Here is a 24,046-nt window from a genome sequence, read left to right as displayed (position 1 = left end):
ACCCTGAGATTCAGATTGGGGAAGGCATATATTGGACTCCCTACCAGACCTTTTTTAAAACAACTAGGTCAGGAGAACTGTTTACACCTCCCAACACACTTTTTCTTTGCTCATCCACCCTAATTCTAACAGCCCACTTTTCAATAGAGGTAACGGAGTCTTAGAAAAGTGAAGTCACTCAAGATCCCTCAGGAGGTGAGATTCAAAGGCCGGTCTGAATGCTGGCTGTTGTCCTTCACACTGCACAGGGCAACCTCTGTGCAGAGACTTTTAGCCAGGTGTCTGAGAGGCCACTTCCCTACAGGTTCCGGGCATGCTGCACCTCATACATATACATCGAGACAGCGGAGGTCAGTGTCAGGGCCAGGTCATACAGTAAAGTCCGGTCACCTCAAGTGTCCCATCCCAACCCCCTCATCCTCTCCCCGGACAGTCTCTGAAGTCTTCATGCCTGGGTTAGAGCCTCGGCTCCACCACCTCCTAGCTATGTGACATCGGACAAATAACTTCGGAGCTCATCTGTAAAATGAATCTTGCGGCACTGTTGTGAGGATTAAACGAAAACAGCATCTGTGCAGGAAGCGGCCCGTACAACCCTGGGGAGGGCAGTGCTGACAACTCGTTTACGCACAGCAAAGAGAGAGCACTACGTACAGAACACCCTCCTTCAGGCTGTGCGCCTCGGCAAAGACCCGGAGGGCGTTCCCGCGGATTCGGCGGCTGCGCATTCCCCCGGTTTTACGACCGTACTGCTTGACGGCGGCGGTGTCCGCTCTCCGGCTGGTGTTACCGAGGTAACGAGGAGCGCGTGGGGCTCTGGAAGGTAAGGCTCCGGGGCCAGTGGCGAGCTGCGGCTCGTGACGCCTAGCGTCGCGGCGGCGGCTTGCTGGCGGGGGGGGGCTCTGCCGCAAGAGGAGACGTCCGCTTCTTCGAAAGCCTAAGGAGCGGCAGCCGAGAGACTGTAGAAACTTTTCCCGGGTCGCACAGCCAGGCTAGAATGAGTCGAAACGGGGAGCCAGGCTTCCCGGTTCCGCCGGAATTAGCCCCTCTCCCCTTCTCCGAACACCTGTGGCCCTTCATACTTCTCAGTCCTTTCCGAAGAACACGACCCCACGTTCAGAGCTGGGGGCTGGGGACGTCGAGTTGCTTCGGGCACCGTCTCTGCCCGAAGGGAGCCTCAGCAGCCAGTGCGGTTGTTGGGGCGCCGGGGGCACTCCAGGAAATCCGCAAAGGGATAAATAAATTAAGACAGGGAGTTAGGAATTTGATGGGCCCTCAACACTTTCTGGCTCGTGTGCAATCATTTCCTGCAGTTGCAGCCGCCATCTGACTAGCATTTTGTCCATGACAGGCCCAGTACGAGGCACCTTGGCTCCCCCCACCTCCCATAATTACCCACGTAATTCTCACGACGGCCTTCCGTTTGTTTATGTGGCTTAATGTCAGGTCCTAACTTGAAAGTTCCCCAGGGACTGGATGGTTTGCCTTGTCCCTTTCATCCTTGCCTCACTGAGTCTAGGAGGTACCCTGTTGGGGCTTCAAACATTTTTTAATTGGGAGGTGAGCTTTACGGGTGGGAGGTTTTAGCCAGGCTTGTTTGACAAGGTGTTCCAAGAGGGTTGGAAAATTAAATGGAGCTACCTCCCCCATTTTCGTTTTGCTGTGTTTTGTTTGAAATACACGTTTACTGAACACCTAAATAGTGTTTGCTCAAGGGAGGAATAAGGAACGAGGCCAGCTTTTGATAACAAATATACCTAACACTACTTGTGTCTGGAGTAAAGTATGCCCAGGTTTGGGAAAGGAAAAGCAGCAGCCCCTTACAGGTGCATAGCACTCAGCCTGAGTCCCTTTCCTCCTCTGAACAAGAGGAATAGTAATAGTACTAACCTTTGGGGGCTGTTGGGATTAAGTGAGTTTGAATAGGCTCTCCTATCACCAGTGGTTGGCAACTTTGGCTACATGTTGAACTCACCTGGGTCACACCCCAGAACTTCTCGCATAATTGCAGGTAAGTTCTGAGCATTAGGAGTCTTAAGATTTCCCCAGGTGATTCTAAGGGCAGCCAACCTCGAGAGCCGCTGTTGTATACGAAGTTAATTAATCTCTCTTCACCCATCATTCCCTGCTTAAGAGTCTGTATTGACTCCCAAGGCTGAATGAGCCTTCACATTCCAAACCCCTTGACAACTGACCTAGTCATTCCTCTGTGTCTGTGTGTGATTCAGACATGGGTCTTCTTTTAGGCCAGTCTTCTTGTGATGCTATGTCCATGCGACAGGGCTTGGGCAACTGACTGGCCCTCTTTAAGCCTCAATTTCTTTGCGAAATAAGAATAGTAGCACCCATGTGTGTGGCATATGGCATAGTCTGCCTAGTGTGTTGTACCTACTGATGGTTATCACCTCTTCTAATTTTATTCCCATGCCATCTCATTATGCTGTGCTTCTGTAATGGCACCAGAAACATTTCTTAAATGCCTGTTGCAGATACGGAGGGTAGTGAATTCAGTCCTTTCTCCCCTGCTTTGCCTTTCAAGTTCAGCACAGGACAACTCTTTCACAAAACTATGAAAATGGAGATCATTTGGTTTGTCCTCTTTAATTTTATTGAGAGAGCGTTCACATACCATAAAACTCACTCTTGTAAGGTGTACAGTTCAGTGATTTTAGTACATTTGCAGAGTTGGGCAGCCATCACCATCCCTGCAATTTAGTTTTAAAACCTTTTTATCACCCTCAAAATAAACCTGTACCTACAACCCTATTTCTCCCTTCCCTCAGCACCAGGAAATGGCTAATCCACTTCGTGTCTCTGGATTTGCTATTAACAGAAATTTCATATTAGTGGTCTTAACACAATATGTGCTCTTTTGTGACTGCTTTCACTTAGCATAATACTTTCAAGCTTCATACACTCCATAGCATGTATTAGTAGCTCATTCTTTTATTGCTGGTAACCATTATATATGGATTTACCACATTTCGTTGATCCATTCATCTGGAGATGGACATTTGGGTTGTTTCCACTATTTTGGCTATTATGAATCACACTGCTGTAAACATTTGGGTACAGATTTTTGCATGAACATGTTTTCAGTTTTTTTATATCTGTGCAAGGAGTGGAATTGCTGGATCCTATGGTTTTCTTTGTGGGTTTTTTATGTTTGTTTATTTTGAGAGAAAGAGTGTTTGCAGGTGCATATGGGAGCAAGTGGGAGATGGGCAGAGAGGAGGAGACAGAATCCTAAACAGGCTGCACGCGGTCAGTGCAGAGCCTGACTCGGGGCTTGATCTTAGAGACCTGAGTGTATGAAATCAAGAATCAGATGCTTAACTAACTGAGCCATCCAGGCATCCCCATCATATGGTTATTCTGCGTTTAACATTTAAATGACTTCCAGACTGTTTTCCAGTCCTGTTCAATTTGACGGTGAAGAAACCGAGCTTAACTGGGTTGTGCAGGGTCACATGATAATAATGGCAGGTTTGCATATCTGGAGGCCTACCATGAGCCAGATTCTTGATGTGCATGCCCACATGGGCAGAGGTGATACGAGATCACAGACTGAGGTTTTGTGAAAAACAGCGTTTTGTGGCAGGAAACTTTCTGTTACACGCACTTGGGTTGGAGTACAGGGTTTTTGCCACTCATTCTTGCATTTTTTTAAGAATATAGTAGCAGTCTGAAGGAAGATTCCAAACCAGGCAAATTAAAATACAACTTCATTTTCACTTGATCAAGAGAATTTAATTGGAAGTTCTGGCAGTTAGCCATTTAACATTTCTTCTTTTTCAAAAATTCCAAATGTAGCCCATACAAATTAAATATTACCCAGAAGTTATAAAAGTGAAAAATCTCACAAAAGTCCAAATTGTTAATGGAACTCTCTAGAAAGTTTCTCACTAGATTCCAATCTTCTGCCACAAGAAAGCCAACACAGCATTGTTTAAGTTTTAGAATAAATTGCCGCTTCTTCTGTTGAATACTCAGTGCTATAGTTGGCTTGAATTGAGGGATAAGTCGGCAAGTGAAAATTTAGATAAAATGTTCTTGGAAGCAAATCTCTTAATTGTCCATCAACATGTGATATACATGGTGTTGTTATGAATGCTTTACAATAGTTGTGTGTGTGTGTGTGTGTGTGTGTGCGCGCGTGTGTGTGTAGATAAAATGTATATGAGTCATGCTCAGTATGTAATTCCACTGAGGGATCTTATTTAAAAATTAAATTATTCTCGCATTTTTCTGCTTAGAATATTCAGTCAATTCCATGAAGGTTCCAACTTGCCGATTCTTATTTTTCATAGTTATCTTTGTAATTGATTTGATTTATCAATCTCTGTAACTCTTCCTTGGTCTGTGTCTTCTTTGGTCCCCATCTAATTCCTCAGTTTCTTTGAGAGGATGGATGGATAAAGGTATCAGACATTGGACAAGGCATTCAATTTCTTTTTAATGGTCATAAACCCATAAAACCACTTACCTTCCTCAGATTTGGCCACCACCACCATAGCTGTTTCGGGCTTGATTGCATCCATCGCCCAAGGGCATGCTGGTGTTAAGTGCAGGAGACACGTTAATAAGCAGTTTTACTTTGTTCTTTGGATCCATGTAGATGCAGCGTGTGATCTGGCTCCACTGTATCTTCAAGCACCAGATATACTCTCAGCCTAAATCGAGCCAGGGACGGAGGGAGCAGCAGAGTCAAGACTCCCTTCTTGTTCCAGGGGTCTGTTGGGAGAGCAGAGTGCCCAAACTCTTGCACTGTTTACATTTTCCCTCCTTACATGTGGTTGAGTTTTCCTAAGTCAAATGTATCTGCTGTGGCTCTCTGGCTTTATCACCCAGAGCACTCAACTCTGTTTCCTTCCTTTAGCCACTATTGAATTGCAGCTTGTTGTGTTACCTTCAGTTTGCTTTCATGTATGTTTTGTCTCCTCGGATTGAGTATAAGGCCTGGAAGGGTGAGGTACTCTGTTTGGCTTCCTTTACTTCCTCAGAGTGTTCAGTGTACAGTAAGCAATTCCATAATTCTCCGGAACCCTTTAGCTCCTAACCTTGAGAAATAGTGAGCCTTCAGACAAAGGGAGGCAGATGCAGCCTATGCTCGCAGCAGAACCCAGAGAGAAGAGCGTAGGCTTTAGAATTCCACAGAATTCTGGAATCATCTGAAGGGGACTTTTACAAAATCTCTCTAACCTGAAACTCTTTTCCTCTTCTGTAAGATGGAGTACTCACCCCATAATAATAAATAAAGCAAATACACCCACAGCGCTCATTATGTACCAGGTAACTCTTCTATCAGGCCCTTTATGGGTCTTAACTCTAAGATGGAGTCTGGGTTTTTTTGTTTTGTTTTAAATTTTTTTTTTTACGTGTTATTTATTTTTGAGAGACAGAGTGAACAAGGGAGGGGCAGAGAGAGAAAGAGACTCAGAATCCAAAATAGGGTCCAGGCTCTGAGCTAGCAGTCAGCACAGAGCCCGATGCAGGGCTCAAACCCACAAACCATGAGATCATGACCTGAGCCGAAGTCAGACGCTCAACGGACTGAGCCACCCAGGGGCCCCTGGAGTCTGTTTTTATCCTTATTTTGCAAGCGAAGAAACCAAAGCATGGAGAGATAAAGTAACCTTGGCCCCAAATCACACAGTTAGGACATAGTAATGTCAATTCCAATCCTGGCACTCTGGCTTTAGAGTTCCTGCTCTTAACTACTCGCATTTGGTAATGCATGATAGGCCTTTAATGATAACTGTGTCTGTCACTGTTGTTATTATTTATTAATTTACCTTAAAATTGGGAGGTGATTGACCTAATGTTTAGAATGGATTTTAACGTTCATTTTAAGGTTTTTTTTGAAAAAGGAAATACTCACTAGATTTAACCTTTGAGGACAGTGTCTCCTTTGGTTTTATCTTTATACCCCCAGCACCTCTAGTTATTAGGAGCCACTGGCAGGTACTCAGTAATTGTCTGTTGCTTAAGTGAAAGAATGGAAGTAATCCTAAAAGCCAGGAATCCTATTGTGCTTGCTATCAGGAGACTTTTGCGTGGCATTGTGACTTTGGGCATGTCACTAGGCCTCAGTCTTGTCCACTGTAATTAGAAATCTTGCCACTGGCTTCTTGGGCATGGTTGTGGGAATTGAGATATCAACGATGGGATTTGCACTGCTGATACCAAATGTTCTCATTACCCTTCTTTTAGTTCCCTGCTTTATAAATATTTTATTTTTCCCACAGACTGCAACATTTTCTGAGCCTAGAGATAAATGCACTCCCATTTTTCATCGATATAGCTATGGATTGGCTCTCTGTTTCTTTCTCCCTGTTAGACTCTTTAAAATACAGCTACCCTTGAGAAATGGCGGCAGCAGTTTTCCATGCCCCAAAGCGGAAAAGAAGAGTGTGTGAGAGTTATGAGTCCCCATTGCCGATCCCTTTTGGTCAGGACAGGGGGCCTAAGAAAGACTTCAGAATGTTCACTGCCGAAATGATAAACAACAACGTAATTGTGAGGAATGCAGAAGATATGGAGCAGCTCTATGGGAAGGTAAGTGCCGGCTGCTTTTGTCATGGCTACTTCCTCACAGCCCTGAGCCAGCTGTCCTTTCTGCTTCTCCCCACCCATTCCCAAAAGCAAGCTGTAATTGAGCCACATTCTTTCCTTGCCGCGGGTGCAGTGTAGGATGGCAACAGCACAGTTTGAATCAGGTGCCCCAAACCATATGTTAACGAGGATAACCCCTCCCCCCACAAACTCATATTTCAACAATAAAGGAAGGTCAGTGCATTGACCTTTCTTGTCTTTCACTTATAAAAGCCATGCATGTTCATAAAAATGTCCAGCAATTTACAGAAATGTGATGAGTAAAACTAAAAATTCCCCACTTACTCCTGTTCCATCCCCAGAGGTAAGCATATTCTTCTGTGTCATGACAGATGAGGCTTCAGCATATCTTTGGCTCCTTATCTGTTCTCTCTTCTGGTGGAGGACCTCTTAGATGAAAGCAAGTTCTAGTTTTTGCTATTTTCCATCACTGATAGGTGGGGGTTGAGATTGGTAGCTTGCTTGCTTTTTTTTTCCCCCTCCATAGCCAATTCATTAAAGGGGGCTTTTTAATTTAAATAATTAAAAGGAAGATGTAAAGCTATGAAAAGTAGAATGAATCTCTTGTTAACTCAAATAGTTGTTTTCTCTCTGCTAAAATATTAGTAATTAAGCATGAACTAACTTTGTTTTCTCTTTTCTTGGCAGGGTTATTTTGGAAAAGGTATCCTGTCTAGAAGCCGTCCAAACTTCACAATTTCAGATCCTAAGCTCGTTGCTAAGTGGAAAGGTAAACTTACATCATTCAATTCTTTTGGAAAGTTATTTTCTTTTATCTTTGATCTTATGCTTCAGATTACATAGGAAAATTCTTGAAAATTTTATAGGAAGATTCTCTAGAGAAGAGTTAACATGCACAGTGGCAATTTTACTGCTAAAACTAGCAATTAGAATAATTCTAATCAAAGTGGAAGGGTTCTTATGGTTGGTGAAAATGCATTTTATCTAATTTCTGGAATTATCAGAAATGTTATTTACACTTTTCTGTTGTTAAACATTGACTAGCTGGGTAATGTGCATGCAGAAGGTACTGGTAGTTAAGTACCTCCTTACCTGTGTGCAAAATGAGTTTTATATTTTTTGTTTTTAGAATTAGAATTTACAACAATAACCATAACATTAATGAATTTGTTAAAACGTTAACCAGTGTGTGTGGTACTTGCTTAACTTGACTTCTTTAACTTATAAATGTTTTACCCTAGTGTATTTGTTTAAGGAAGTCTCCTGGTAATCACATAACCAATGCCAGCAGATTAAAACATAGTTAGGGTTTTTAAAAACATTTTATTGTAAGAAAAAATACAAATTAAAACTGCACTCAGGTACCATTTCCGCAGTCCGATTGAAAAAATCCCGAAGTTTGACAGTATTCTCCTTGGCAAGGCCCGCATTGCTGACGGGACTGCAGGTGGTCCAGCTGTTACAGAGGGGCATTTGGCAATGCCTAGCAAAACTATATATACATTTGCTTTTTTTTATTTGTTTATTTTGAGAGAGAGAGAGAGAGAGAAAACGAGTGGTGGAGGGGCAGAGAGAGGAGAGAGAATTCCAAGCAGATGTCCGTGCAGAGCCCGACGCAAGGTTGGAACTCATGAACTGCGAGATCATGACCTGAACTGAGATCAAGAGTCGGATGCCCAGCCGACTCAGCCACCCAGGCGCCCCTGTATACATTTGCTTTTCCCCCAGTCCTCCTCTCCCCCTCACCACTGGTAACCTTACTGTGTTTTCTGTGTCTGTGAGGCTGCCCATTCTAGATTTTTTCCTATAAGTGGAATCATACATTTTGAAGCCTTTTGTGTCTTTCACTTACGGTGTTCTCAAGATTCATCCATGTTGGAGCAGATGTCAGAGCTTCATCCTGAGGAGTAATCCATTTGATGGATATACCATGTTTTGTTTATCCATTCATCCAAAGATGGACATTTGGGTTGTTCCCACTTTAGGGCAGTTATGAGTAGTGCTGCTGTGAACCTTCATATACAAGTGTTTGTGGACATATATTTTCATTTCTCCGAGGTACATACCTAGGAGTAGACTTGCTAGATCATATAATTGTAGTTTAATTTTTTTAGGAAATGCCAAACTGTTTTCCATAACACCTGCCCATGTCACATTCCCACCAGCAATGCACAAAGTTTCTAAATTCTCTACTTCCTATTTTCTGGCTTTTGGTTTTCCGGTGTTTTATTTTGTTTATGATAGCCATCTCAGTGTGAAATGGTAAAAGATTTTAATATTCATGAAGTCCAGTTTATCTGGTTTTTTTTTCCATTGCCTCTGGTTTTGGTAGCATATTTAGGAAACCATTGCCAAATCCAAGCTCCTGCAGATTTTCCCCTGTGTTTTCTTCTAGGAGGTTTATAGTTTTAGCTCTTAAACTCAGATCTTTGATCCATTTTGAGTTAATTTTTGTGTGTGATATAAAGTAGGGGTCCACCTCTGGTGTTTTGCCCGTGCATATCCAAGTGTCCCAGTGTATGTGTTTACTTTGAACCCAGCACTTCCATTTCTAGGAGTTTATCTGAAAGATACACTGGCAAAGCATGAAAAGAAATAGCACAAGGCTATTCACTACAACAGTTTCTTATATTAAAAGACTGAAAATGATCCAAATGTCCATTAAGAGGGGACCGGTCATTAAACTGCACTGCAGTCATATAATGAAGTGCTGTGGAGCTGAGCTAGAAGTGAGGGACACAGAGGTGCATTCCTAAGGGAAGATAGCAGAATATGGGGGGTTCCGCATAGTACGCTACAGTTTACTTGAAGGTGGGGGGATATAAATATATTTTTAAAATTTAAGGAATAATAAACCATAGATTCTTTTTAATGCCAATGACAAAGGGCTGGAACAGGATGGAGAAAGAGGTGAAACTTCATACATTTGACTTTGGAACATTGTAAAGTTATTCCATGATTACAAAACACAATTAAATTTTAAAAAGTGGTTTACAAAAACAGTACCTATATATCAAGCTGGTGATCTAGGCACAGAGGAAAAGTATTTTGAGTGACTATGAAACATCGTGACTTGAGGTTCAATCCTCATGGGATAGACTTTTTGTCAGTTGTCTTTGGCACAGTGTTGTTGAACAAACCGGTGGTTTTGAGCAGCAACCACATTACTCACAAGCCTGCAGGTTTGCTGGGTAGCTAATCTTGGCTGGATGTGCTGGTCCATCTGGTTGGTTATGGAGCTCAGCTGGCTGTTCTAATGGATCTGGTCCAGGAGCGGATGTAACCGGACTCTCTAATATTGGTTGAATGTCATTTGGCTGTCGGCTGGTCCAGGATAGTCTCAACTGGGATGAGGGGCAGGGGGTGCCGTGTGTGTCATCCTCTGGCTGGCCAGCCCGGGCATGGTTTCATGGTTGTGATGGAGGGTCCTGGGCAAGCCCCAGTGTGCCAGTGCTTTCCAAGCCCTTCCTGCTCACAGCACTTTGGCTGTGATTCCAGCTGGCCTAGAGTCCAGGTGTTTGGCAGATGGAAGAGCTGAAGAATTGGGGCCATCAGTGCAATCAACCTGTCCTTTACTCCAAAAAAAGGAAGAGTTGCAAAATCACCTTCATATTGCTTTCAGCAGTGATTTTTTTTTAATTTTTTAAATGTTTGTTTATGTTTGAGAAAGAGACAGACAGAATGAGCAGGGGAGCGGGAGGGGCAGTGAGAGGGAAGACACAGAATCTGAAGCAGGCTCCAGGCTCCACACTGTCTGTGCAGAACCCATGTGGGACTCACAAACTGTGAGATCATGACCTGAGCCAAAGTCAGATGCTTAACCAACCCAAGCCACCCAGGAGCCCCTCAGTGGTTATTTTGTAGCATTGGTACTGCTATTCTGAGACTGTTATGTGTATATTGTGTAAAAAAGTAAATGATTAATTATGTTGGTATGATTGAGAGCCAGGAGTTTTTACATAAACGTCTTATAGCAGGAAGAAAAAAGCTTATCGGAAACTGTTAGGCTTGTTTCAAGAGACTCTGCTGGCCAAACATGGAAATATTTGAGCATCAATAAGAATAATACTACAGTTTGTTTTATAATCCAGTCATCGGTAATAGTATCCCCTCCCAAAATGCTTACATCTTTTAATTTATACTGGTACATACCAATACATGCCAGAAGAAATTCACTGTTCACCTGTGGAGGATTCATCAATTTGGAAGCTTATAAACATGGTCTGGTTCTCAGGGTAAGCAAGTAGTGAGGGATTTCTCTTTATAGAAGATTCCCACCAATAAACAAAGAAGGAATAATAGGATTCGAATATCACCGTTTTGCATCTTCTGGTAAATCATGGATCACCAGCAGTGCTGAGGACATACAGAGAGACAAGGAGACATTTTTTTGTCTTGTAAGGAAACACACAGCACCACCCATAGTAGGCTGCCCCAGAACTTGAGCCTGAATCCGATCAAGCCTCTAACTCCAATTCCCAGGAAACACTGTCAAAAACTATATTTTTTAAGCCAGTGATGCTCAGAGTACTGAAGTGTCACAAGGTAAGTCCTTTGCACCAGAATGGAAATAGATCCCATCCTATTTAGTTATTTTACCTACAGCTTCCTGCTCTGTGAAAATCTGGCTGTGAAAACAAGGTGAGCTGAACTAAGCAGTGTGCTGAGTGAGTCAGTTGCTTAAAAGTTGGTGCAAGCCCTTCTCGGACTGTGCACAAGCAGTGGAAGGGTTGCACTGGGCCCGTGATCGTCTTTTTGAGCACCGTGTTAACAGCACAATAGGGATGTAATCATCTGTGATCAGACCTGGGGGAAGTTGTAGGACAGAAGACCTATTGCTTCAACAAATGAACTACATGGGGCAAAAATCATGGCAGGGACACATGTTAAAATCAGCTTCGGGTGTCTCAGTCAGTTGCAGTGTATGGGCCTTTTACGGATTTTGAATCAGACTCTCCTCCATCCCCAAAAATTGAGACAATGCTTAGATTTTGGATGAGGATAAGGAATTAATATTAAATTTTAAAAAGTGATAATGGGGGAAGCCTGGGTGGCTCAGTCGGTTAAGCGTCCGGCTCCGGCTCAGGTCATGATCTCATGGTTTGTGGGTTCAAGCCCTGTGTCAGGCTCTGTGCTGACAGCTAGCTCAGAGCCTGGAGGCTGTCTTCGGATTCTGTGTCTCCCTCTCTCTCTGACCCTCCCCTGCTCATGCTGTCTCTCTCTCTCCCAAAAATAAAACATTAAAAAAAATTTTTTTAAATAAATTAATTTTTGGAAGCGGTAATGGTACTACAATTATGTTTTGGGGTGGTTTTTTTGTTTTTAAAAATTTTTTAATAAGCTCTGTGCCTGGCATGGGGCTTGAATCATGACCCCAAGATCAAGAGCATGCTCTACCTACTGAGCCAGCCAGGCGTCCCCTTTTTTTTAATACTTTTTTTTAAGCAATTAGGTTTTCTAAGAAGAATCTTTGTAGAAATACAAAATGAACCCCTTAGAGAAGCTGTGATAGGATTTGAGGGATCTTTTTCAAAATAATCTGAGGATTGGGGAAGTAGGCAGGACAGACAAAGCCGATTGGCCAAGAGTTAATTATGAAAGCTGAGGGATGAGAACATGGAAATTTATTTTACTGGCCATTTCATGGACCTGCCGAGCATTCACTCTCTCGCAGCCTCTGCACGGCTTCCCCTGCCCCTTTCCCCCAGTCTGCATGGTGAACGCTTACTCCTTCTTCAGAGCCCAGCTCCATTACTCCCCCTCCTCCTCCTCAGTGTTTTTTCCTGATCCTTTCAGGCAAAGTTAACCAGTTCATTTCTAATCCTTCACTTGGTCCTATGTCAGCTTGGGTTAGAATCCATCATTTCTTTCTCCTCAATTAGACTGTATCTCAAGAAGAGGGGATTTGCTTTTTTCTTCTTTATCTCTAGTGCTTGGCACATGGAAAGCTGTTGGTAAAATTCACTAAATTGTCACTTGTTAAATTACCAGAGGAAGGAGGTCATGACACAGAGAAAACTGACATATTCCTGAGGAGGTAGAAGTCTGTGAACTCACTTTCATAGGCTTTTAACAGCTAGTTATCATCTGTTCCAAGCCTCTAATGCACTGGGGAGAAAACTGAATTTGGGTAAGGAGAAACAAAGTGCCCAATGGCAGGGTGAAGGAAGACAAAGACTAAAATCCACACCATCGGGTGACCAGTAAATAACATTGTAGGTGGAAAGGCTCAGCCAGCCACGTTCCCAGAGCTAGAACTAGAGCCCAGAACTCACAGGTCCGCTCCCAGAACCAATATCGACATGAAACTTCCTTCAGCAACTCTCTGTAGGTATGCAGAGGGGCACTTTTAGCAAAGATGCTTTGTGGAGCACTGGACAATGGCGATACAGTGCACAACTATAGGGCCCCGATGTTCTCATCCAGAAGTAGAGGCATGTACATTCAGAGGCGGCAGGGGCTTTCCGCTGCTGCTGAGCTGCAGGGTTGAGTCTGGATGCATTTCAGGGCCACATCTGAGCACAGCAAGAGCACTGATCTGTCAGCATCACCTTCCAGGGGGTGGGTTCAGGGCGCGATGGCTAATGAAGCATGCATTTGCCATTGTGGCTGGGCAGGATTAGTCAACCTTCTAGATCTATGATTTGGGGATTCTTAAAATTGTCCTTGTCTTTTCTGGATTTCCAGTGGTTTTTTTCCATAAGGAAAATTTGTCTGAACTAACAGAACATCTTTGTTGTTACAGATATGAAGACAGACATGCCTATAATCACGTCAGAGAAGTAAGTCATGATGGCCTTGGCCGGAATTACAGCTTAAATCAGATCTGTTTGTAGGTAACCTTTTCCACTTGGTAGCTCATGCCTTTTTTTTTTTTTTTTTTTTGGTAGTATATGTCCTTGAAAATTATGTCTGAACTTACTGTGGATCATATTGAGTTTGAATGTACTGTTTACTTTTTTAAATAATCCTAAGCCAAATCTTCTGCCATTTGAATTCCTTCCAAAATATGAACAGGTACCCTGTAATGTACATGTCATTAAGAGCTAAGATGCATACATTTAGATCTAAAACTGGCCTCCTGCCCTGTCCTCTTTCCTTGCTCTGCACTTGCAGGGTGACAGAAAGGCTTCCATCGAGGCTCTTCCTCATCCACTCGGACAGTCACGATTCCTTCCTCTAGCTTTTCTTTATAAGCTTCCCATTTCGGCCAAAGTTTTCTCCCTGCCCCCCGAACACATGCCCTGCCTCGCTATCCCTGTGCATCCCACGATCCAGCTTACATACCCCTCCCCTCGAGATTCTCTCCTCACCACCACCCCTGCCCCCTTGACTGGGGTTGTTCTTCCGGCTCCCATGCAGTCTGCCTTGGCGCCCCTCCCTGGGCCGCCCACCAGGTACCTGATTTGGACTATTGGTTCCTGGAGAGCAGAGACTATGCCTGGTTCCTCCCTTCAGCTCCAGCACTTAGTGGTCCCTTGGTAGGATTTTGTTGACGAAATGTTCATGCATTTAAATCCTAATTGAGGGGTACCTGTGTGGCTCAGTTAGTTGAGCATCCAACTTTAGCTCAGGTAGTAATCTCTAGGTTCATGAGTTTGAGCCCTGCATCAGGCTGTCTGCTATCAGCACAGAGCCCACTTCAGATCCTCTGTCCCCCCTTTCCTTCTCTGTCCCTTTCCTGTTCATGCTCTCTCTCTCAAAATTAAACATTAAAAAACAATTTAGGGGTGCCTGGGTGGCTCAGTCAGTTGAGCATCCAGCTTCGGCTCAAGTCATGATCTCGTGGTCCACAGTCTCGAGCCATGCATTGGGCTCTGTGCTGACAGCTCAGAGCCTGGAGCCCGCTTTGGATTCTGTATCTCCTTCTCTCTCTGCCTCTCCCCTGCTTGCGCTCTCTCAGAAATAAATAAAACATTAGACATTAAAAAAAAACTTTAGAGGTGCTTGCGTGGCTCAGTCATTTAAGCATCTGACTCTTAATTTCACATCGGGTCATGATCTCACAGTTCGTGGGTTTGAGCCCTAAATCAGGCCCCACGCTGACTCTGGCTCAAGCTTGCACTCTGTCTCAAATAAATAAACTTAATAAATCTTAAGTGTATTAAATAAATAATTAAACACGTATAAATACATAAGTAAATCCTCAGCATCCTTGAGGGGCAGCTCAAAGTGCAACTCTTCTATAAGCCCCCTAAAAATATTCATGTCCACGATGATTTCTCATCTTGCTTCTCAGCAGAGACCCCATCCCAGCAGTAGCTGCAGGAAAGCTGCAGCAAACACTAGGACTCACAGACAGAAGCCTGCCCCTCAGAGCTGCATCCGGCTCAGGCTGGCAGTGGACATGACATGGCGTCAAGCCAGTTTGAGAATGTGAGGTTTTGGGTGGGGGAGATTGCCACCTGCCTGAGATTCTCCTTTTGTAAACTCTTTAATAATAACATTGCAAGCATTGTATTGATCTTTGTAGTAGTTTCCTAGAGCTGCCATAACAAAGTACGGAAATGTATTCTCATACTTCTGGAGACCAGAAGTCCAAAATCAAGCTATGAGTGTGCTCCCTCAGAAGGCTCTAGAGGATAATCCTTCCATCTTGGATGCCTGGCCTTAACTTCTGGCGGTTGCCAGCAATCTTTGGCATCCCTTAACTTGAAGATGCATCCCTCTAGGTTCTTTCTTCATTGTTGCATGGAGGTCCCCCTTGTGTATGTATGTCTGTGTGTCTGTGTCCAAATTTCCCTCTTCTTCCTGCAAGGACACCACTCAGTATCACTTCATCTTAACTTGGTTACATCTGTGAAGGCCCTGTTTCATATTCACAGGGCCAGAGGTTAGGACATAACCATGTCTGACAACTCTGTCAGAAAATTATGCCCCCTCATCAATCCTTGATTCATGATTTGGCCATAATAATTACAGTTACAATCTAAATATTAAAAAATATATTAAATATTAAGAGAAATTGGCTCATTTTTATATTTTAGGTTAATTTTCCAGCTTTAGTGCTAGTAAAGCACTAATTGTTTCTTTACTCTTCCCCCTGAAACTCTGATCCGTTTCTCAAGTGGATGCACTCTGATTGGCCTTTTCCAACAGAGTGATGAAAACCTTCCATGTAATCCTTCCTGGAGGAGGGCATCAGGACCCTCAGATAATGCCTGAGGGGACTGAAGTACATAGGTTGTGTCCTTGGAGGACCAGCCAGGAGAGAGGTGCTCCTTTATTAGCATTTACTGCAGGTGCCTGCATGTCAGGCATTGGATGGGTGTTGCAGACAGAAGAGGAGGAAAAGATTGCGTCCCTGTTCTCGAGGGACTTACGTTCTAGTGAGAGAAGAAGAAAGGCAAGCAGTTGCACTCTTCTGTAATCAGTATCACGGTGAGATATTACCGTCACTATCGTCATAGTACCAGCTGCTCCAGGAGTGTCGGTTCCCAGTCTGTATGCTTTACCTGAAGTCTCAGTTCATCTTCTCAAGAGGCCTTTGAGGTGGATGTAGTCATTTCCATCTCATACGTGGGGAACCTAGAAATAGCTTATCCAAGATTATATCAGCTCAGACCAGGCAGACCAGGCAGTTCGGCTGCAGAGCCTCTGAGGAGCACCGTGAGAAGAGTAACGTCGTACATGCTGGTGTTTCTTGGGTCTACTCCGTGCACAAGGTACTCTGCTGAGGACACATTTGGACTATCTCTGAAGTCCTCACATCACCCCTGGAGGTAGGTCCTGTTATTATCTGACAAGTGAGGAAGCGGAACCAGAGGAGGTTACGTAACTTGGTCAAGGCCAGTACTTAGACCTAAGCATAGACTCAGAACTGTTTTGCTGTGGTCTTCCAATGATAAATAGGCATTATTCAATAGGCGGTGGACAAGGGTGTTCCATGCTAAAGAAAGGTGTGTTCAAGGAAATAGAAACAGAAGAAGCAGAGGTAGATTCACATGGTACACCATTTTCTGTAGTCTTGTGGCCCTAAAATGAGTCTGCTTTTCCCTAGTCTCATTGTTGCTTCTAATCATAGCTACCACCTTTTCCTCCTGCCACTCTGCCCCTAATGTTTCCTGACTTTTACTTTTCACTTTTTTCTTCTTGCTGCTTCTCCAGCAGAGGGTAATTGCAGCAGGATTTGGCTTTTTAAGGCATTGACAGCCAGTGAGCAGACACCTGCTCTGTGACTCATAGGCACTATGTCTTAGTCATTTGTGTATCTGGCTGTTTGCTGTTTCCATCAGCAGTCTTACTCAGAGGCTTTCTTCCATATGCTTTGCAGCCACTGTCTCACTTGAGCTTTCATAAATGAGCATTTGAGGTCATTTTGAGGCAGGAAGGCACGTGTGATTCTGGCCTTTTTACAGAAGAGCAAAAAGAGACGTAGAGAGGCTAAGCGACTTGGCTCGGAATCACACACCAGAGCCAACAGCAGGACCCAGATCTGACGTGGTGCTTGTCCCCAGATGGCTGTCCCTGCTCTCAAAGAACAGTTAATTAAGGAGTACATTTCCATTCATTAAAAATGTAATTTGTGGGGTGCATGGGTGGCTCAGTCGGTTAAGCTTTTGACTTCGGCTCAGGTCATAATCTTGAGGTGGTCATAATCTCAAAATTTGTAGGTTTCAGCCCTGCATCGGGCTCTGTGCTGACAGCTTGGAGTCTGGAGCCTACTTTTCTGTGTCTCCCTCTCTCTCTCTCTCTGTCCCTCCCCGGTTCGTGCTCTGTCTCTCTGTCTTTCATATATTTTGAGTCAAGGAATTTGATGAAAGTTGTGGATCCTTTCCCCAGAAAAGTACACATTGACACAAAATTTGTGTTCAGATAAAGGAGATTCATAGATCCATGAAGCTGATAAAGCCAGTGCTATTGGTGGTATGAAAAGCAAAGATTCTTTTTAGGTCTCTCAAATGAAAGTTCTTTTAACTATGTGCAACAGTGGCATGCTTTCTATGCAGGTGAGGAGATACCCTCCTGTTGTATGAGCAGCTACATTTTTTATTCTGATCTTTAAAAGTAACACATAACACCCTTATGAGATAGTAGTACTGTTACCCATATTCTGGGTGGGGGAACACACATAGAGAACTTAAGTAAGTAACTGGCTCTGTCAAACAGTTACAAGTGACAGGCTGAATTGTGCACCACAGGTGAATTGTGCACCACAGAGCTCGTGTGTAGTCATCATGTCGCCCTGCCGCAGGTGTGAGAATAGCGCTGCTAGGTTTTAACCTTTAAATCTAAGATACAGTTCCCATAGGTAGGAAGGCGTACTCATCCCTATGTAGGATAAACAGGGACAGCTTGGAGATTCTTCTGATGAGTCAGGGTTGAGCAGCCACGAATCTCTTAAATATAGCAGAGCCAACTTCCTGTTTAATTGCATGTAGGATGTAGCAGTTTAGACATACTCATTTATCCATACACAAACCAAAATACTCAAGGTGAAGAGTAAAATTACCTGTCTTTCAGCAAACAGTGCCTTCTTAAGTGCTGTCAGGCTAACAACTGTAGGTAAAGGCAAAAAGTTGCCTTTAGCCATTCCTCTGATGAGATTTCCCAGTATGGCAGTCTGGGCCCTCATGGGGGCATCCCAGTGACATTGTCACGTGGTGACATCTCACTGGGACAGAACCCTCTTGTCTTACCTCTGACTTTATGTAAGTTGGGAAGTGTTCGGGGGTTGCTTTTACATTTAAGGAACTAAGCAGGTATTTCCTTACCAAACTAAACTTCAAAAATTATTGTGAGACAAAGAGCCCTTTCTGCTAGGATGCTTGGCTGTATGTATAGCACCGGAATCATTTACTTTTCTATGTAGTGGAGACCTTAGTAGAAATGTTTATTAAATTCTCGGATTGGGGCTCCCGGGTGGCTCATTCAGTTAAGCGTCTGACTCTTGATTTGGGCTCAGGTCATGATCTTCTAATTCGTGAGTGTGAGCCCTGCTTCAGGCTCTGCACTGACAACACGAAGCCTGCTTGGGATTCTTTCTCTACTTCTCTCTCTGCACACTCTCTCTCAAAATAAATAAACTCGAAATTCTCACTTTGCATTCCAATGTTGAACAAAGGCTCTTCACATTATGAGTGGGATATTTTTCAGAAAATATTGTGATACCCAAAAGTGAGAATAATGTAAAAGAAATCCTGAAAAATGATGGCCGTATTCTCTTTTTATTTACCTAAATCATTTGGCCTACCAATTTTAAATGACATAAATTTTCATACTTGGTTAAACTGGGCTCAATTTCTTTTTCAAATTAAGAAAATTAGGGGTGCCTGGGTGGTTCAGTCTGTTGAGCATCTGACTTGATTTTGGCTTACATCATACAATCCCAGGGTCGTGGGATTTAGCCCCACATTGGGCTCCATGCTGAGCATGGAGACTGCTTAAGATCTCTCTTGCTTTCTCGCTCACACACACTCTCTCTCTCTCTCTCCCTCCCTCCCCCTCCCCCCCATTCCTCTCCCCCACTCACACACTCACTCTCTTTTTGTCAAAAAAAATATTAAAAAACCAAAATAATTAAATGAAGCTCTAATAATAAAAACAAAAATAATACATGCTTATTAGAGAATAGTTAAAAAACACAAACGTATAAAGAAAACACTTAACCTGTGGCCTGCCATTGAGAAAAAAATGCTATAAATATTTCAGCATACCACCAACTCGTCTTTTTTGCATGCTCTATTGTCTTTTGAATATTGAAATTATAAAGTGTTACTTCAAATGTGGAACTTGAGAAACTTAAGAGAGGACCACAGGGGAAGAGAAGGGGAAAAAATAGTTACAAACAGAGAGGGAGGCAACCATGGAAGACTCCTGAATGCAGAGAACAGACTGAAGGTTGATGAGAGGGGTGTGGGGGAGATGGAAAAGTGGGAGATGGGCATTGAGGAGGGCACTTGTTGGGACGAGCACTGGGTTTTATATATAAGCAATGAATGACGGGAATCTACCCCCAAAACCAAGAGCACATTGTATACACTGTATGTTAGCCAGCTTGACAATAAATTATATTTTAAAAAAGAAGAAGAAATTCAAGTGTTACTGACAGTTATTTCCATTTTGCAGGTATCAGCGTAGTATAGAATGGGCCACAAAGCTCATGCAAAGACAGGGGCAGGATGAGAGTACAGTGCAGAGAGTCCTCGAGGATTACACAAAACCACGTGAGCATCCTGGTATAAAAAGGAATGAAGAGTTTGAATGGCATGATGAGCTGAACTCTGAAACCATTCCCAAAATCAAAGGTACTGCAGATAGAGAGGAACTTTCTGTGATGAATGGGGACTCGGAGATGTCACTAGAACTGGAAGGTCCCAACAAGCAATCAGACCACCTACAAGAGAGCTCGGGGCCTGGCCCACTGACTCCAGAGGGCTTGGATGGGCATGCGGTAGAGGTTGCCACACTGCAGCACTGCCCCCCGCCCCGGGTTCACTGCAGCACAGATGTTCTCTCCCAGCATGACGTTCGGTCTGGAGACAGGAGCCAGCAAGTGGGTCTCTTCTGTGCCAGAGAGAGAGGGCCCAGTGATGAGTACGTGCTGGTGGAGGAAGATGTGTATGATGTGAGCGAGAAGGATTGTGCCTCTCATGAGGAAGTGAGTATAACATGGGTTCAAACTGCATGGATCCACGATACACGGATTTTTTGGATACCGTACAGTGCTCTGAATGTCTTTTCTATGTGATTCCATATAACATTTTATTTTCTCTAGCTTCCTTTATTATAAGAATACAGCATATAATACTTAAATATGTTTTAATGAACTATTTATGTTATTGGTGAGGCTTCCAGTCAACAGTGGGTTATTAGTAGTTTCGTTTTGGGGGAGTCAAAAGTGCTATACAGCTTTTGTGTTGCAGGAGGTCAGCACCCCTAAGCCCTGCATTGTTCAAGGATCAACTGAGGAAGAAAATCAGTCACTTCCTCCAGAACCATCTATTTCTGGCCCATAGCAGATGTGGGCTAACCAGGGTGCCCCTCACTCAGAACGGGTAGCAGGCCCATATTAAGTGCCCAGGGTATGTGAGAGGTGGTTAGACACTCAGAGGGAATTGCAGGCACTGGGTCCCAGCCCTAGTGGCTCAGTAGTTGTGAGGGCTATTTCTACTAAAACCTCAAGTCTGTGAATAACTTAATTTTTTTCATGTATAAATTAAAGCAGGTGCAATACTACTCTTTCCCTTGAGTGGGAGGAAAAGAAGTGCTGTGGCAAGTACATGTAGCTTGAGTCTGGCTGTAGCAGAGCGTCTCAGGTATGGAATCAGCCAGCACAGGAAAAGCTCTGGGAAGCAGACCCAGAACCAGTTCAGTGAGGGATCCACAGTCAGAGACAGTTGCCTTGGAATTATCTATAATAGCTAAAAATGAGCAAATCTAATGGCTAAGTATTACTTGAAACATGATTTGAAGAAATGCCACCTAGCATTCATAATGAGGTTTCTGAAGCCTGATAAAGAACCTAGGCACACATTTGTGAGGTACAGGTCAGTGAAAAGAAGGACATAAAATCGACCAGCAAAAGGATCACAATTGCGGGGAAAAAAGAAAGGAAATAAATCAAAACGTTCATAGTAGAAAAGCCTAAAACTTATTTTCCCACATAATAATAAAAATCTATATTTAAAAAAATTTTTTTAATGTGTTTTATTTATTTTTGAGACAGAGAGAGACAGAGCATGAGCGGAAAGGGGCAGAGAGAGAGGGAGACCAGAATCTGAAGCAGGCTCCAGGCTCTGAGCTGTCAGCACAGAGCCCAACGTGGGGCTCGAACCCACGAACACGAGATCATGACCTGAGCCGAAGTCGGAGGCTTAACCAACTGAGCCACCCAGGCGCCCCTAAAAAATCTATATTTTTTAACAGTATTAAGCCAATAAACTTGAATCTGGGAAGATTATAAAAATAATGTTTGTTTTAAAATGCAATCTGCTCTATGTAACATGCTCTTCCATTTGTTCTCTGTGTATTTTCTTTCTTTCTCTTCAGTTGGCACCAAAAAAGAGATTAATATGCAGAAGAAATCCATATCGGATCTTGGAGTATTTGCAACTTAGCCTGGAAGAGGTAAATTTCCTGCATGTTATGTTTTTGGCTCCTGGTCTCAGGGCCTGGCAACCTGTAATGCAGTTCACCTGTAAAAAACAATTCTGTTTGTAATTCAGTGAGTGAGTATTCAGTAACTGAATGTTATGAATCGGTATTGAAATGACCATAGGCAGCTTCCAAAGTAGGCCTACATAAATTTCACCCCTTAGTCTTCATTTCATCAAGTTTAAGATTTTGGCGGGGGAGGGAGGGGGGAGAGGGGATTTCCCTTTCCCTATATCATGAGATACTGTTAATGTACCGTACATACCACTCACCCATTTAAAGTGTACAGTTGAGGGGCTCCTGGGTGGCTCAGTTGTTGAGCATCCAACTTCAACTCAGGTCATGATCTCAGGGTTCATGGGTTTAAGCTCTCCATCAGGGTTTATGCTGACAGCTCAGATCCTGCATCCTGCTTTGGATTCTATGTCTCCCTTTCTCTCTGCCCCTCCCCTGCTCATGCTCTGTCTCTCTCTCAAAATTAATAAGCATTTTAAAAAAATTAAGTGTACAGTTCAGGGTTGCCTGGGTAGCTCAGTTGGCTAAGCCTCTGACTCTTGATCTTGGCTCAGGTCATGGTCTTGCAGTTTGTGGGCCCAAGCCCTTGCATCAGGCTCTGTGCTGATAGCACTAAAAAGCCTGTTTGGGATTCTCTCTTCCTCTCTCTGCCCCTCCTCCCTGTTCTAGATAGATAGATAGACAGACAGACAGACAAAATAAAGTATGCAGTTCAGTGGTTTTTAGTATATTTGTGGCGTTTCACCAGCTTTTTTTTTTTTTAATGTTTTTAATTTATTTTTGAGAGAGAGAGACAGCACGAGCAGGGGAGGGTCAGAGAGAGAGGGAGACACAGAATCCGCAGCAGACTCCAGGCTCTGAGTGGTCAGCACAGAGCCTGATGCAGAGCTTGAACCCATGAACCGTGAGATCCTGACCTGAACCAAAGCCAGACGGTCAACCGACTGAGCCACCCAGGCGCCCCTCCCCAGCTTTTAATAAGCCGTGATGCACATCTTAAGCCATGTAATGACTGCTAATTACATAAATGGATTCTAGATATATCCTTCTGTAGAATTACTAATACATGTTGTCTTAATGCAGTAGCTGCATTCCCAAATGTTGGCTTAAAAGTGACTTACTAAAAATTGCATCAGGGCGCCTGGGTGGCTCAGTCATTCAAACATGCGACTTTGGCTCAGGTCATGATCTCGAAGTTCGTGAGTTTGAGCCCCATGTCAGGCTCTGTGCCAACAACTCAGAGCCTGGAGCCTGTTTCAGATTGTGTGTCTCCCTCTCTCTCTCTGCTTCTCCCTTTTTCCCTCTCTCTCTCAAAAATAAACATTAAAAAATTTTAATTGCATCATAAAATTTCCCTCTGATTTAAAGTTCCTCAGTGCTGTGTTCACATGTGGTTCAGTCTGTCCTTGTTTGCTTGTTTATACTGTCAACAGAAGTATCCCCTCTGCTCCGGAAGATAGCACCCCTTCCTCGCACTCATGCGCCTCTTCCTCAGGAGCGCTCCTGCCCGTCTTGGATGGCCCCAGCGGTGTCTGCCACCATTGTCAGGAAATGTGTGTTGAATGCATCCACATTGGTAACTTCGTGGCTGCATCCACAGAGAAGTGATTGTGTCTCCATATTCTCTTGATTTCCTTGTCTGTGCTTCCTTCCTCACTGTGAGGCCAAAGGTACCACCTCACAGTCCAGGAAAGGATGTTTGGAATTATTTACTTCATCTCCTCATGTGACATGAGATAGCTTAGTCTGTTATTGAAGACAGTAGCCTCTAGGCATGTGTGGCTATTCTATTAAACTAATTAAGATTGAGAAAAATGCAGAATTCTGTTTCTCAGTTGTGCCAGCTACGTTTCAGACACTCAGCAGCTGCATGTGGATAGTGGCGGCTACATTGGGCAGCACAGGTATAGAACATCATCGTCACAGAAAGTTCTGGACAGCACTGGGGATGCCCCCTCTCTAAGGGCTTGAGCTCTCCGGTCCTTGGTTTCTTCTCTATAAAACAAGCATTGTACAGCACCTTGTTCATAAGATGTTCTGGGAATCAACTACTGCATGTAATGGGTTCAGCACAGTGTCTGATACATAGTAAAATGCTCAGGAAGTGTTACTGCATGCTATTCTTGTCATTATCATCATTATTATTCAATTACCTGTAAATTACAATCAAATCACTTGCAAAAGCTAGTTGGAACCTTTTCTTTTGCAATCAATATTTTGCAAAAATTTTTACTGGGTACTTCCTTTGTGCCAGGCACTGAGCTTAGTAATAACAATACAGAAGTAAATAGACTTGGCTCTGGTCCTAAAGGTATTCCAGAAATAATTGCGTTCATTGCCATCTGTGGATTGTGCCAGT

At 43.5% G+C, this 24,046-nt stretch overlaps 1 protein-coding gene across 2 annotated transcripts in view; it reads left to right on the top strand.

The window, feature by feature from the left end:
* Nucleotides 1–784: 784 nt before the first annotated feature.
* TSEN2 (tRNA splicing endonuclease subunit 2) overlaps nt 785–24,046 on the top strand; it is a 47,387-nt gene continuing 24,125 nt past the window's right edge. For both annotated transcript variants that reach the window (XR_003901390.1, XM_029918692.1), the window contains exons 1-6: nt 785–823; nt 6,341–6,558; nt 7,264–7,345; nt 13,322–13,358; nt 19,645–20,176; nt 21,568–21,645. Coding sequence is in view for 1 of the 2 variants with exons in the window: in XM_029918692.1 (XP_029774552.1) it covers nt 6,370–6,558; nt 7,264–7,345; nt 13,322–13,358; nt 19,645–20,176; nt 21,568–21,645 (918 nt within the window). In the remaining variant the exon portion in view is untranslated. The remainder of the gene's footprint in view (nt 824–6,340; nt 6,559–7,263; nt 7,346–13,321; nt 13,359–19,644; nt 20,177–21,567; nt 21,646–24,046) is intronic.

Source organism: Suricata suricatta, chromosome 12, assembly GCF_006229205.1.
Source record: "Suricata suricatta isolate VVHF042 chromosome 12, meerkat_22Aug2017_6uvM2_HiC, whole genome shotgun sequence".
Lineage (NCBI taxonomy): Eukaryota > Metazoa > Chordata > Mammalia > Carnivora > Herpestidae > Suricata > Suricata suricatta.
This window is presented reverse-complemented; position numbering and strand designations above follow the sequence as displayed.